General features: G+C 42.7%; 1 protein-coding gene across 6 annotated transcripts in view; it reads left to right on the top strand.

Moving 5' to 3' along the window:
- Positions 1-3,185: 3,185 nt before the first annotated feature.
- USP19 (ubiquitin specific peptidase 19) overlaps positions 3,186-14,620 on the top strand; it is a 52,713-nt gene continuing 41,278 nt past the window's right edge. For 4 of the 6 annotated variants that reach the window (XM_081949814.1, XM_081949813.1, XM_081949810.1 and 1 more), the window contains exons 1-2: positions 3,378-3,493; positions 8,027-8,303. In XM_081949814.1, coding sequence (XP_081805940.1) covers positions 8,162-8,303 — 142 coding nt within the window. In that variant the 5' untranslated portion in view covers positions 3,378-3,493; positions 8,027-8,161. Of the gene's footprint in view, positions 3,209-3,377; positions 3,494-3,817; positions 3,838-8,026; positions 8,304-14,620 lie in introns of those variants that run through there. The other 2 variants (XM_081949812.1, XM_081949811.1) reach the window with 2 other exon arrangements.

Genomic DNA, 14,620 nt, shown 5'->3' with positions numbered 1-14,620 from the left:
GAACAGTGGGGAATGGAAGGATTTATACTCCTTGCAAGCAGTTAGTCATTTGCATCCTTTTTAGAGGTCATTGAAGCACTGGAGAGGTTTATCTGTGTCCTCAGGATCACCTGAGTAGTGCAAATGGTTCCTGTGGTCTGCAATTTTCCCCCCCTCTGGAAATCCATTCCTACCCCCACACCATTCAAAGGGCGTTCATCCCAAATTGTGTAGCTAAAAGGCTGTAGAGATTCTCAGTCATCCAGGTCACAGTTTTCCCAAAGGTGTTTTTTTCAGGAGGCAACTGGCCTTTAATGACCTGGATGACTGAGAATCTCTACGGACCCGAATGCTAATAATATTTTTAACATAAAGTTATAGTAACAGAATCTTGCAAGTTTGAATGCCCCTCTTCCTTTCCTACCTTTACATTCAAGAGAAGTAGGGAGGATCAAGCGTGAAATACTTTCTCAAATTACCTTCCTGCTCTGGGCTCTGTCTGTTGCCTCAGGTGTGTCTCTTCTTCTTGTTCCTCAAGGTTATTTTCACAGCCTATATCAACATTTTCTGCATTACCATGCCAGGTATCTCCCGTCCTACACCCGTGCAGTCACCTTTTCTTCTGTTAAATGTCATTGCATCACTTTTAGCCTGTCCCTCAAACCTATCAAGATTATTTGAATACGTAGTACTTCTATTTTCTCGGATATTAGCTGATGATAATATGAAGCCATGGAAGAGGAAAAAGTGCCAATTGAATAAGATAAAGTGAGGATATGGCAAGCATGTAGTATTTGCTGCCATCATCCTACTATAAAGTTATATATCAGTGATGTGGAACCTTTTCGGCACCGAGTGCCCAAACTGGAACGCGCATGCGCACACCGGAAGTCCGGAAGCTCAAACACCAGCTGCGCATGCCGGAGCGCTGGAAACTGAAGACCAGGTGGCTGGTGCACAGCCAGCTGGTCTTTGAGCTTCTGAGGCTCCGGCATGCACGTGGGTTCCAGTTTGGGCACTCAGGGCAGAAGAGCAACTGGCAACGGTGTGCGTGCCCACAGAGAGGGCTCTGTGTGCCACCTCTGGCACCTGTGCCATCGGTTTGCTATCATGGTTATATACGTTTTGCTCCATCCAGCTCAGCTCAGTATTGACCCCCAAGGATTGATGTGATTATTCAAGCGACCGATAAATGTCTGGCTGAGGTGTGTGTGTGTCAAAAGATATTATGGAAGAGGAAAAATGTTCACCTGATGAGTGAGAGGCTTAGTTGAAACTGGATTTACATACAAGAAGCTACAAGAATGATATGGATTAAAAAAATTACTCTGCACATAGAAAAGAAATAGGCTGATGGTTTAATAATTAAAAGGGACATACAGACTATACACCAAGAGAATGACTTGGATAATTTTCCTGTATTGGTCTTACTGATGAAAGAAATGTCCTTCTGGGTTCGGCTCCAAGTGGGGAAAAAGACACTGGAGACATGGAGGTTGCTTGGAAAGATGGTTTTAATGGTGGACAGGACCGCATGGCTTGAGCCCTGAACAGAAAAGGTGATCACATGCTTCAATGTTGATGAAGAAGAAGAGAAGGGAAGATGGAGGGGCTTGCTAGGCTTTTTATAACCTGTTCAGTCCCACCTTTCTGTTTACTGTTCCTGTGTAAGAAATGTATTCTGATTGGTTGTCAGACTCACATGGGCCCATGCAGGGGCAACCCTCTAGGCTGAGTTTTGAATCCAGGTTTGATTGAGTTCAGATGCCATGTGGTCAGTTGAGTAAAGGCTTATATTATCCTGCCTTCATTCCCATCCCCCTGGAGCTGAAGGGGAGAACTCTTTATTATGTAAAGTGGACTAGCTTGGCCTTCTTAATGGCCCATTGATAAAGTAAGGGTGGACAGGAAGCTGCAGGAATTTACTTTGTGTTTAAAATGTGTTTCTCCCTTTTTCACATCCAGGAAAATATAATATTCTGCCTTATCAATATTTCCTAGGATATTTCATTTTTCTGGGAGAGGGCTGGGTGATAACTTCCTACATTACAAGAGTCTTGTTAAAGCTTTGAATAATCTTATGTGAAGGGACAAAAGTTATATTACCTTGGGGGGTCCTTGGTGCTCCCTGAGCTTGGTTGTTTTCTTGCAGATGTTTCATTACCTAAACCAAACATCATTACTGTTGGTAGGGAGTGGGATTTGCTCTCATTTATATTCTAGCGGCTTGCCCTCTCTGCTTTATAGGCTATAAAAATATTGGCTGTCGTTTGTATTACATTATTTGAATGTACTGAAGATAAATATTGTTAGAAGCAAGTTAGTTTACTTGCTCAAGATTAAAATGGATATGCTGTTATTTCCGGTGGTAACCTTTAATGGCCTGTTGCTGATACTGTTGCTTGAAATGCTTTATGGATTTGTTTATAGGTAAGAGATGGGATACGGGAAGATCATCTGTTGTCATTTAAGAGGAAGCAAAAAGTTCTAAAATGGTTTTTTACCTATTATGGTGAAGATTGTCACGTCTTTATATATTTCTTTTCATAACTATATTCTTTTATTTCTTTTCTTTTTCCTATTCTTTACCTCTTGCCTTTTCCCCCTTTGCATCTTTTTTTACTATTTTTGTTTCTTTTAGCTTGCATTTGTTTTTTAACATTGCAATTGTAATCTGTAATAAAGACATGCTTGCAAAAAAAGAACAACAACAATGGCCTCCGTCTGTCGGATAGCAACATAACAGAAAATCGGTAATCGAATTTCAATTCCGCATTATATTATGTTATCGGGTCGGACCGGTTGCTGCACAGCACCCGAGGCCAATGAAGGCTTTGTATTACCAGCCCTCAACCTAACAAGAACAGTTGCCATGGTAGCCCGCTATGACGTCACGAAGGCGGAGGCGTTCTTTCCCCCCTTTGCTTCTCCACCGACCGCCAGCACAATTCCCGGCGTCACGTGATCCTTACTCGACTGGGTGGGAGGGGGGGTAGGAAGCTCTCTCCGCGCGCCGTGGTAGCCCCCGCCTCCCTCCTTCCCTCCCTCCCTTCGCGTCACGTGGTTTTTGCGGCGTTGTTACCGGTTTCCGGAAACACGTCACGGGGCGCGGGCCTGGCTCCTCCTGCGTCTTACCCGTTCGGAACTTCGTTTCGAAACCAAAGCCAACCAAACCAACCGCGGGGAAGGGCGGGGGAGTCGCCGGGGGGCCTGCAGGGGGAGGGGGCCGGTGAGTGACTCCCCTCTCGGGACTGTCGGGGAGGGGAGGTGGGGAGAGGTCCGGCGAAGGAGGGGGGGGCTCTTGGGGATGAGAGGCGGGGGAGGGCGGGACCTGGGAGTCCGCCGTGAGGGGCCTTTAAACCGGGGAGGTGTTTCTATGGGGACGAGGGGCGCTGGCTGTGGGGCTCCTGTGAGGGTGGGGGCAGGCCCGGCGGGAAGAAGCCCTTTCTCCGCATTCGCTTTGCCGGTTGTCGCTTCAAAGACGCTCAGCCTCCCTCGCGCGGCTGCTGGCCTGGTAATCTTCCCCTCCGTCCGCTCGCCGCCGCCTCTCCTTTCGTTGCATGCCGGCGCTCGCCCTCGTGGACCCCGGCGCCAAATGGCGGGAGGCGACCTCGCGTTATGGTCGTTGTGATAGAAACGTCCCCCGTTGCAATATAGCTCCTCAGTTGCAGAGGAAGAGCCGCCTTTTTTTTTTTTAATAACGCATCCCGGCCAGAAAGTCTTTAACGGCCCCGCGAGAGGCGTCTTCCCTTCCTTCCTTCCGGGACAACCCTGACAGGTGCTGGAGGAGGAGGAGGAGGGCCTGGGAGGAAAACGAGTAGCGCTCACGGTTCCTTTTGGGGATCTATGAGCCAAGGGGTAGGGAGCCCTGTGGTAGGTGGTATTACTAGTTGCGAAGTTTGTCCTACCCATCACGACCCCATGGACAACGTTACTCCAAGGGTTGGACTAGAAGACCTTCAAGGTCCCTTCCAACTCTGTTATTCTATCCTACCTAGCCTATCGTTTGGAGTATATTTAAGCTCCATCTAGCCACCTCATTGTGTTGTCCCCTTCTTCTTTTGCCTTCTATCTTTCTCAGCATTAGGCTCTTCTCGGGGAGTCCTTCCTTCTCATTAGGTGGCCAAAGTATTTGAGTTCCATCTTTAGGATATGGCCTTCTAAAGGGTTGATCTCCTCTAAGACTGATCAGTTTCATTGCCTTGCAGTCCAAGGGACTCTCAGGAGTCTTCTCCAGCACCCTAGTTCAAAGGCCTCAATTATTTGGTGCACAGCCTTCCTTATAGTCCAACTTTCACAGCCATACATTGCAATTGGGAAAGCCTTGGCTATACACACTTTTGTTAGCAGGGGGATGTCTCTGCTTTTTTAGTATACTGTCTAGTTTTGCCATAGTTTTCCATTGCCAGACTCCTGAATGTGAAATAATATCATAACTATGTAGTACGATGGACTTGCAGAGCCGGCGCAACTTGTAACATGTTCACACTGGTGCAACAGGACTGGGTGTTAGTTAACATGATTTATTGGGTTAGGGATTTTCTGTCTTCATTGTGAGTTGTATTGTATTGGGGGGGGGGGGTTCGCTGAGGGAGCACAACCAATCTCATTGTACATATGTTGTGCACTGACAAATAAATAATAATTATTATTATTTTCCTCCCCAAGAGCAAGCATCTTTTAATTTCTTGGCTGTACGGTGGTAGGTATATTAGATGCTAATCCGGGGGAGATGACAGTCAGAATAAGAGTAGGAAGTTTTCTAGTCCAACAACCCCCCCTCCCCCCAAAGATGCTGAAGTATATGGAGAAATCAGCATTGGGTACCTTCTTTTGCCTCATGTTGGTGAAAGGAAGATGTGACTGTCCCACACCAACTTTTTGACGAAACGTGTTTGGCAAGTTAAATCTTGCAGATCTCAGACTCTACTTCTATGTCTGAAGTTTTATTTGAGGCTTTAGAACCCCGTGGCTACAAAAAAAAGAGAGAAAGAGAAAACAGTGTTCCTCTGAAATGTTAGTCATTCTTTGAGGTGGCATGATGTCCATTACTGTGTTCTAAAGATAGGGTTTTAATGTGAGGCAACTTCAACATTTATTAAGGCTATTGAGCTTCACTCCCAGGTGCATTCTTCTTCCTTTATAATAATTGCACTAAAATCACAACTAACACTAAAATAGAAAGGGCAGTAAAGAAAGAAAGAAAACAAAAAAATGTAGTAACATGTATATGTGTGTGTGTATGTATGTGTATATGTGTATGTATATATGTATATTGTATGTATGTATATATGTGTGTGTGTGTGTTGTATTTGTGATGATAAATAAAGGGAGACTACTATGTGTGTGTGTATATATGTATGTATGTGTATATGTATATATGTGTGTGTGTGTGTGTGTGTGTATATATATATATATATATATATATGAATAACTTCATTTAACACAAGTATAAACAGTTTTAGCAACTTATCATCTTATCTTCAAGTACAACAAATGATTTCTTCTTCCTATAGCTTATCTTAAAAAAAAAATCCTTAAATCTTATCTACTTTCTGAGGCCTATAAAAAACCTTTTCAAAGATTTTTACAATTTATTTTATATGATTTAATTAGCAAACCTATTTGTATTTATGTTTTGCTTCTTTCTCGAGCAACTTGGCTCACTGGAGAAAGTGATCTGGCTGTACTGGTTACATAAACATTTCCTGAATTCTGATGACATACTTGTCTGCATATCATAATTTAGATTTCACAGATCGGTATATGGAAACATAATATTTTCCTATTGTCTAATGTTTTTCAATGGTGGAAAATGAAAAGTGGAAATGTATTCTAAAAATAAAATGGGCGCTCCCTGTTACATAAGTGTTAATAATTTTTTTTTCTGATTTAATTTGCAAAAATGATATGCTCACAAGTCAGCATATTTTGTTTAGGTAGGTGTCATAGGCTATAAAATACATTGGCTGGCAATTCTGGAAGTTTAGTTCTAACATGCAGGGAAGACACCATGTTAGGCCTGGATGTTAAGCTTGCATTTATATGTTGGATCAATATTTTAAATTAAAAGCCAGATGTCTCTTGTTGGTTCCCTTGAATATTGATTGGTTCCTATATCTTATATTTCTTGGAAAAAGTGTGGTTTGTCCCTGTCTTCTGCTGGTAGTGCCGCCTTTTGTTCAGGCAAGGGTAAATTTTCTGCCTCCTGTGTTGTAGCTATTGCCTTAAACATTCTATTAGTCTTTAGTCGCACAGTCCTTGGGAATGGTTTGGACATGTTAACCACAACATTCCACTAAATAGATATGCCAGTGCATTATTTCTTCTTGCTTAGTTTGGGATTGCATGTGCCATATGATTACTTCAAAAATTATCATTGTCAGTTTATACTAATAGGGACAACTAGTCAGTTATGTTAAGGGAGCTCGGAAACAACTCAGAAATCAGTCCCTATTCACGTAGGAAATTCATAATTTGTTTCTTGTGGTTCTTGAGAAGTACTGCATGAATTTGAATAGCAATTTCCAGTCTTTTTTTCCCTTTGTTCATTATGCATAAAGAATGCAAAAATTGGGAGAAAATAATCTTTGAGGGCTCTTAATAGCTACATTAGCAGAATATAAATCTGGAAAATAAAATAGATGATTTTGGGTTCATCACATGGCAACCTGTTCTTTTCTCTTTGTTCTGGACAAATTGTGAAGGTTAAAATTGAAAGTGACATTTGACAAATAGACTCCTGTGCTGTCTAAAGGGATACCTGTACTATGGTGACAAGGAATGGGGCTAGACAAGTTTCTGCCTGGAGCTCAGCAAGAAGCCTGCATTTCCCACCTGAGCAATCTGAGATTCTGAGTACTGTTTCAGAGATATTTGTAATGTGGATATTTAAGGTGTAGCTAACATATTAAATACATTCTATCACAATTGGGGGGATAGTAGGGGATTGCTATAAATAGACATCAAAGACTTTTTCTGGTGTGTGTGTGTGTGTGTGTGTGTGTGTGTGTGTGTGTGTATAGCCAGTTTCTGCTCCCATTCATAGCAACAATGTCCAGTATAGAAACTTACTTGCATTCAGCTGCTCTGAGTTTAATACTATAATGGAAAGATATCAGATGACAGCAAACTGGCTCATGATGGCTGAGGCACCCATTTGTTCTGTTGCATTCTCTCTTAAGATGATTTTCTATGTAGACTGCTTTTGTGGGGGTTGTACTCATATTCTCTCAATATAATTCTCATCACAAGTATTATTCTTTTGTAGTTATTTTTAAATCAAGCTAAGGCCTAAAATATTGCCTTCCTTAAGGAGTATTGCCCCTACCTCTCAGTAGTATTAAAACCCAAGCATAAACATTATGCTTTGGTTTCTGTTAAAAGCTTGTTCTACTTATGGACCACATTGTTCATTTCTGTACAGTTTTGGCTGCTTCACCTCAAAAGGAATGTAGTCTCAGAGAAGGGCAACTAAGATGATCAAGTAACTGGAAGAGCTTACCTATGAAGAAAGGTTGTGGCATTTGAGGATTTTTAGACTAGAAGAAGGTGAATGAGAGAGGACGTGACTGAGATTATGCATGGTGTGAATAAAATCAACAAGGAGCAGCTATTTCTCCTCTTCCCAAAACATTAGAACCAGAAGTCACCCAATGAAAGTGAATCCTGGAATAATAATTAAAGCAGCCAAAAGAAGATTTTTTTCTAAGATAATGCCTAACAAATTTCGGAATTTTCTTACCATGAGATGTGCTGCTGGCTGCCAGCTTGGGTGGCTTAAAAAAAAAGGTTGGACAAATTCATGGGGATCAATGGCTAATAGTTTTGATGGCAGAGGAACTGTGTCTGAAGGCCATTTATTAGGGGACTACTGGGTTTCCATGTGTCGTGACCTTTCCACTGCTGGAGTAGATGGGGCCAGGGGTTTGATCCACTGCTTATGTTTTTTTTTTTTAAATAAACACAGTATGGCTTCTACTAGCTCAGGGTTTTTCCCTTTTTAAATTTGCTATACTAATCTGATAATCCTTCCATATGTCTCCAGGCATTTGTTCCTTGCCAGAAAGATTGACCACAAAGAATCGCCAAGATAGCTGGCTCGGGAAGAAAACGTCACACCCCTGACCCAGAGTCTGTCACCGACCCCGGTGGGCTGTTTGTCTCCTCCAAACAGCTGAAAATGTCCAGCAGTGCCAGTGTCCCTGGTCAGAGGAGAACAGCTCGGGGAGTAGATGATGCAACTAATAAGAAGAAGCAAAAGGATCGGGCCAATCAGGAAAGTAAGGAAGGCGAGAAACCAGCTGGCAGTGACTCAAAGAAAGGTACAGATTTAAGCTATAGGTATCCGTGCATTTATAAATTTAATGGCATGTATTACTGAGACCTGGCTGCAAGGGAGAGATTGACACTTTCTAAAATGTGCCCAACTGGGTTTCAGGTATGTCATCAGCTGAGGCTAGGAGTTGTGCTGATTGTCATCAAAGATTGTCTTAAAGCTTTAGGAGCTGCTCCACAGGTTGCCTGATGGAACACCCTGTTCATTAAATTGGCCTCCTGGACTCAGTTGAGATTGTTGCTAGTTCTCTAGACTTCTGGGGACTTTAATTTGCTTTCTTGAAGGTTGTGGTCATAGGCAGCTGAAGACTTCATGACTGCCATTACAACCATGGGCCTATCCCAGGTCATCCAGAGCCCATTACAGGTATGATCTGGTTTCCTGTCCAAGCAATGGCAATATGATCTGGAATTGGGGGAATTCTTTAGTGTCTCCCTTTCTCATGGTCAGTTATGCCTTGATTGCCCTGGGTTTCTCCAGCACCATTGCACACCTCAGGGAGGCAGTCTGTCCTCAGCACTGATGGATCCTGAGGAGTTTCAGAGGAGGCTAACTAATTAAAACTGCCCAGGGAGTATCACGCGAGTAGGTTCTAGTGGTGATGAATTTCTTGGATAGGAGACTTGTTTCTTCGCCTCTTAAGGGGAATGTCAGCGTTCCAAATATGCAGAATTAAATCAGAGTCCAAGGCAGAGCTATCCTTAAAGTTCCAATTTAATAAGACAGACATGTTGGCACATCTGTCTTCAATCTAAAAGCTTCCTGGGATTCCACCCAGTTGAAAGTTCATGATCTTATCCCCACACCTATAAATCCATCACATGGTCCAGTCTTCTTCGGCCACGCTGGCATCTCCACCCAGCTGGTTCCGGTCAGGTACAGAGGTGCAGAGACAAAAGATGACCTTGGCTTCTAGAAAGGAATGACAACAACACATTCCACAATTCTACTCCTTTCTAGTCCCCCCTCCCAATTGCTACACTAATGAAACAGCATAATGAAATAATAGAGTGTGTGGCAGGCCAAAAATCCTAAAAAGGAATATGACTGCAGGCCTGACAGGGGACCTGCTTTACCTCTCTTCAAGAACCCAGTACACTGGACAACTTTTTCCTACCCTGTTTCCCCCAAAATAATAACCAACTGGAAAATAAGCCCTGGCATGATTTTTTGGGATGCTCATAGTATAAGCCCTATCCCAAAAATAAGACCCAGTTAAGATCGTTATTTGGACAGATGCATTTAGCACTGTATTTCCCAGAAAATAAGCCCCAATGCGTCTTTTGGAGCAAAAATTAATATAAGACCCAAGTCTTATTTCCAGGGAAACACAGTAGTTTCAAACTTTTCCCTTTTTAGGGAAGGAGATGGAGATGGTAGTCAAGCAATAAGTTCAAAGAATGCAGAAAAAAGTATAACGCGCACCCCCTAATTTTCGATTAAAAATCGGTATAAAATTTTGTTTCACACCAAGCATTGTAATAGTAATGACTATTGCCGCCGGCGGGGCGGGAAGGGGGCGGAGGCGTGCCAGCTTTTGCTCTAGTCAAGACAAAATAAGACCAAACTCGCGGGAGGCATTGTAATGAGTAGGCGATTGCTGTATAGAGAAGAGGAAGAGCAGGCTAAAGGTCCAGCATAGAAGCGAAGCCGAAAGAGATCCTTGCGAGGCTCTGCAGGCTTCCTCGGAGTAAGGAAGGCAACAGCTCCCCTCACCCCCCAGAAAGCAGCAGGGCTCGTCGCGATGAAAAAGGCAGCCCTGATGCCGAGGAGAGCCTTGCAAGGAGGCGGAAAGGAAAAGCCCGAAAAGGCACCAAAAGAAGCGGGGGGAGCTTCGCCCGCCTGGTGGGCAGCCTGTGCATGCCTGTTGCCAGCGTTCGGCAGCAGCAGCAGCGGCAGCAATAGTCGGAGCGCCGCTGCTGCCGCCGAACCCTGGCAACAGGACCGCCGGAGTGCCGCCTCATCTCTCCCAGGCGCCGCCTTTGAAAACGCCTCGATGGCTGCCCACCAGGCGGCCGAAGCTCCCCCCGCTTCTTTTGGTGCCTTTTCGGGCTTTTCCGCCTCCTTGCAAGGCTCTCCTCGGCATCAGGGCTGCCTTTTTCATCGCGACGAGCCCCGCTGCTTTCTGGGGGGTGAGGGGAGCTGTTGCCTTCCTTACTCCGAGGAAGCCTGCAGAGCCTCGCAAGGATCTCTTTCGGCTTCGCTTCTATGCTGGACCTTCTGTAGGTAGAACAAGCGACGATTCCTTGGTTTAAACGTCGGCAGCAGCGGCGGGGAGACAAAGGAGGGGAAAGGCGGCAGGCAGCTGAGTTGCGACTATTGAGCACGGCGCAGCGCCACCTGAGGCCGGGATCAAGGCTGCAGTCCGGAAATTTACAATTTACAATTCGCCACTGCCACCCCAGCCCAGCCCTCGTTTATAACGCGTACCCAAACTTTGACTTCCTTTTTGGGTATAAAATTTTGCGCGTTATACTCGAATAAATACGGTAGACTCCTTTTAGTCTGGATTTAGTACTGGGTATGGAATGGAAATGGGCTTTAACTCTCAACTTCTCAGAAGCCTTTGATATAAATGACCATGATATCCTGGATGGGATCCAGGGTTGGGGATTGATAGTGCATTATTGTGCTGGTCCTTCTCCTTTCTCTGGGGTTGATGTTAGTGGTGATTGGGGAAGAAAGATCCTGCCCTCAGCTCTGCTGGATGGGGTTCCACAGGTTTTGGTGCGCTCTCCTATCCTTTTCAACATCTACATGAAACCTCTGGGTAAGCTCATGCATCTCCATGAGCTGAGGTATCATCAGTATGATGATGAAATCCAGTTATACATCTGTTCTTGGCAAATTAAGCATCGCTGTTGGTGTTTGTGGAGATTCTCAAGCATTCAGGTCATGGTTGTCCCAGAGGTGCTTTTCAAAAGGCAATTGTTTTTTCCTTGAAGGCATTTTGTTTCTCATCCAAGAACTGAAGCAGCTTTTTGGATGAGAAGTGAAACGTCTTCAAGGAAAAAACGAAGTCCAGTTGCCTTTTGAAAAAGCAGCTTTGGATTACTGTTGATGTGTTATTTCTGTGCCTGCAATGAGGGAACAACTGGATTTAACCGAACCCCGGAAAGTGGCTCTGTGTTTTGGGGTTAAGGTTCTGGGACTCTGCCATCCTGGTAGTGGATGGAGTTGAACTGCCCCATCACTATTACTTTTGCACATTTATAAAATAAAGTTGCAATGAAATTCATGTGCTTTAACCTTAGGGTGATTTATGAGTTACCTATTTATGACTTCACATGTGCCAACCAGACCATTTTCATTTTTTAAATAAACTGCTAAAAAAAGTATCCTGACTTAGCACTGGATCTGAAGCAGGCCAGATATGTTATGGAAAATCCAAGCATGTTGTTTCCTTTTCTCCAAAAACTGAAGTTGGATTTTAGGAAAAAAATATATACCATAGCATTACCATGAATTGATTGATCAAGAATCACTACATTGGTCATATCATTGCCAATGTGCAGCATTGGAACAAAAAGGAAATCATCCCAAATCACTGTTAAAAGTACCATTTAAGACAGACTTTTCAATCTGGTTATAACTAGTACTGAGAATTCTGAAAATTGAAGCCTGCATATCTGGAGGGCATCTACATTAGGGTAAAGGTGAAAAAATGTGTGAAAGAATAGCTAATTTATGTTGTGTGAAATTGAATATGGAAATGTAAAAACAGAGGGAGGGTGCTAAAGGATGCTATATTTGTCAAAACAACAACAACCCACAAACCCCCTATTTCCTATGAAAGTTAATTTGGAAGAAAGATTACAAGCGGGCCAGTGAGGCTGTTCCCCACTACACATGAATGTTCTCCATCTTGATTTATTTTTGCATTTTGTTTTGGGCAGTGGTCAGGGAGGGATCCACTTACAAAAAAAGCTGTGCAGCACACCACCACACCATTTCATAAAAATGTTTTTAAGGGCAGAAAGCATTATTGGAAATAGACATTTTGCTTGAGCTAGAGTCACAGCATATTAGTGTCACAGTTAATTCATTGTAATTAAATCTTATTTTTCAAAACAAAATCAGGTGATCAGGAAGTCTGCCAAGGAAGGTATTGGATGCTACATACATGCACAATTTAGAGCAATTTTAGGCAAGAAACAAAGAGGCAGGCATTAAACTATTTATTTATTTATTTATTGCATCAAAATAAGTGGCATCTAATGGATCTCACTTCCGGACATTCAGAAAACATGCAACAAATACAGAGGATCCTCTGCTCCAGCAGCTCCAGGTTCTTGTTGTGAATGAATGGGTGGGCATTTAGCCACAAGGAGTAGTTTGCTTTAGCTCAGTAGATTTTGACAATACTTTTTTCTGTATAAAAGAAATTTTACGGCAGATGGAGATTTTTAGTTTGGAAAGGGGGGTCAGTAAGGAGAGGCATAGAGCTATAGATAGCCATTTATAGTATGGGAAATGAATTCACAAATGTTTCTTCTGCCACAGTATTAGAACTCTGGGCTGTCTAGTAAAGCCAATGCAGAGAAAGTCCATCAGATAAGATTACAGATTAGCTTTGGAGTCTGCAATTTACAACTCTGATATTTTTTCTGCTGCTTCCCTTCTGCTGGAAAAGGGGAAATCAATTTTAATCCTGGTAATACTGAGTAGACAACAAAATAGGATAAGAACAATGAGGTGAAAGGTTGTGAGTAAGAAAATAAGATTTCAGTGATTGCAACTGAAGTGAAAGACTTGAGTGCCACACTATGGCACACTAAGTCATAGTGTATTTTTATTTTTTCCCTATAATGTATAAAACCAGCTAATTGTAATTTATTCAGTAACCGTGATTGACAAGTCTTAGTAAGGTGTATACAAACCATCATTGTGGCCTTGGGAAAAATGTTACTGATACTCTCAAGTAGGCAAAAAGGGTATGTTTAGAATGGATAAGGACCTTGTGCAGGATAGTGGGTGTTGCTAAGGGATTGAATCTGGAGTTTGCAAAAAGGTGCCGAGGAATACAATTCAGGATGACTGAATTAGTGGTGAAAAGTTTAACTTTTTAAGCTTAATTTTATACTTGTAGGATTGATTTTTTTTTAAATGAAAGTTGAATTCCTGTTAAATTGGTACAACCATTGTGAGGGAGAAAGCTTTACTCTTATGAATAGAATGTTGTTATTTAAAAACATTGCAAGTATGGAAGAATATGCTAGGTAGACTAAATGTACAGTCATCCTCTTTGCTCTTTGTGGTCTTCCTTCACAGCTATGTGATAAAAGAAGCAGGTGAGTGATTGTACTAGCTCCGTACTGCCTGTGCTCTTTATGAAACTGCAGCTTTTAGCAGGATGGTGGAATAATTGCAGAGGAGGCAGGAGTTACTGGTAGAGACTACAGTCCTGCCAAAGAACCCTGCTCTATGATCTCCATAATGCTTGTATCAGCCACCCAGAGAGACATGTTTCAAAGCGTACCTTTTTATCATGTTGCAGACACTTTTTGTGCATGCGTTATAACTGGGCAGTGATTAAGAAGGAGAGAAGGTTAAATTCTTTCGTTAAGGTGTTGATTTTATAATGTGACATGACATCTCACATTTGTTGCCATAGGTCAGATAACTAGCGAACGTGAACATTCCTTAAGGCAGAGATGTGGCCTTCCACACAAGGCTGGATTAAAACTCCTAGCATTGCTCCTCATTAACCATACAGGTAGTCCTTGACATATGACTGTAATGGAGTCTATGCATTACAGTCATATGTCATGACTGTCATAGGTTTTGCATCCTTTTTTTTTTGCGGCAGTCGTTAAATGAATGTGATGGTAACATCATTGTTTCCTGTGCTGTGGTTTTGCTGAAAACCGGAAAAAACTTTTGGTTTTCAGTAAAATTGCTGCAAAACATGGTCACGTGACTGCAGGTCACTGCATCAGCCGCAAATGCATGATGGTGGGGAGAGTGAATCTTGGAACTTCAAAGCCAAGTCTAGGTAGCTTGATCGGTTGTAAGTCAAGGACTACGTGTATCCTGGGAGCGATAGAAAATTCAGTCCATAACAAGTGGGAAGACCATAGAGTCCTCACCCTTGGTTTTAAGTCTTGTCTGATTTGTTAATTTTTTCTCTGTGTTGCTTTTCTTACTTCCCTTTTGATCTGTGCAAGTCCCTTATTGAGGCAGCAATGGACAGTTCTGTGAAAGTATTCTGGTTTAAATGTAAATTGTAATGTACGAATGCCCTGCTTCAAAGTTAGAAAAATCCTTTGTTCACATGGTTGGTACCAAAACAGCACACCTCTG

The sequence above is a fragment of the Natrix helvetica genome (assembly GCF_964273705.1).
Source record: "Natrix helvetica genome assembly, chromosome: 1".
In the NCBI taxonomy this organism is placed as follows: Eukaryota; Metazoa; Chordata; class Lepidosauria; order Squamata; family Natricidae; genus Natrix; species Natrix helvetica.
The sequence above is the reverse complement of the archived record's forward strand: the minus strand, read 5'-3'. Positions and strand labels throughout refer to the sequence as shown.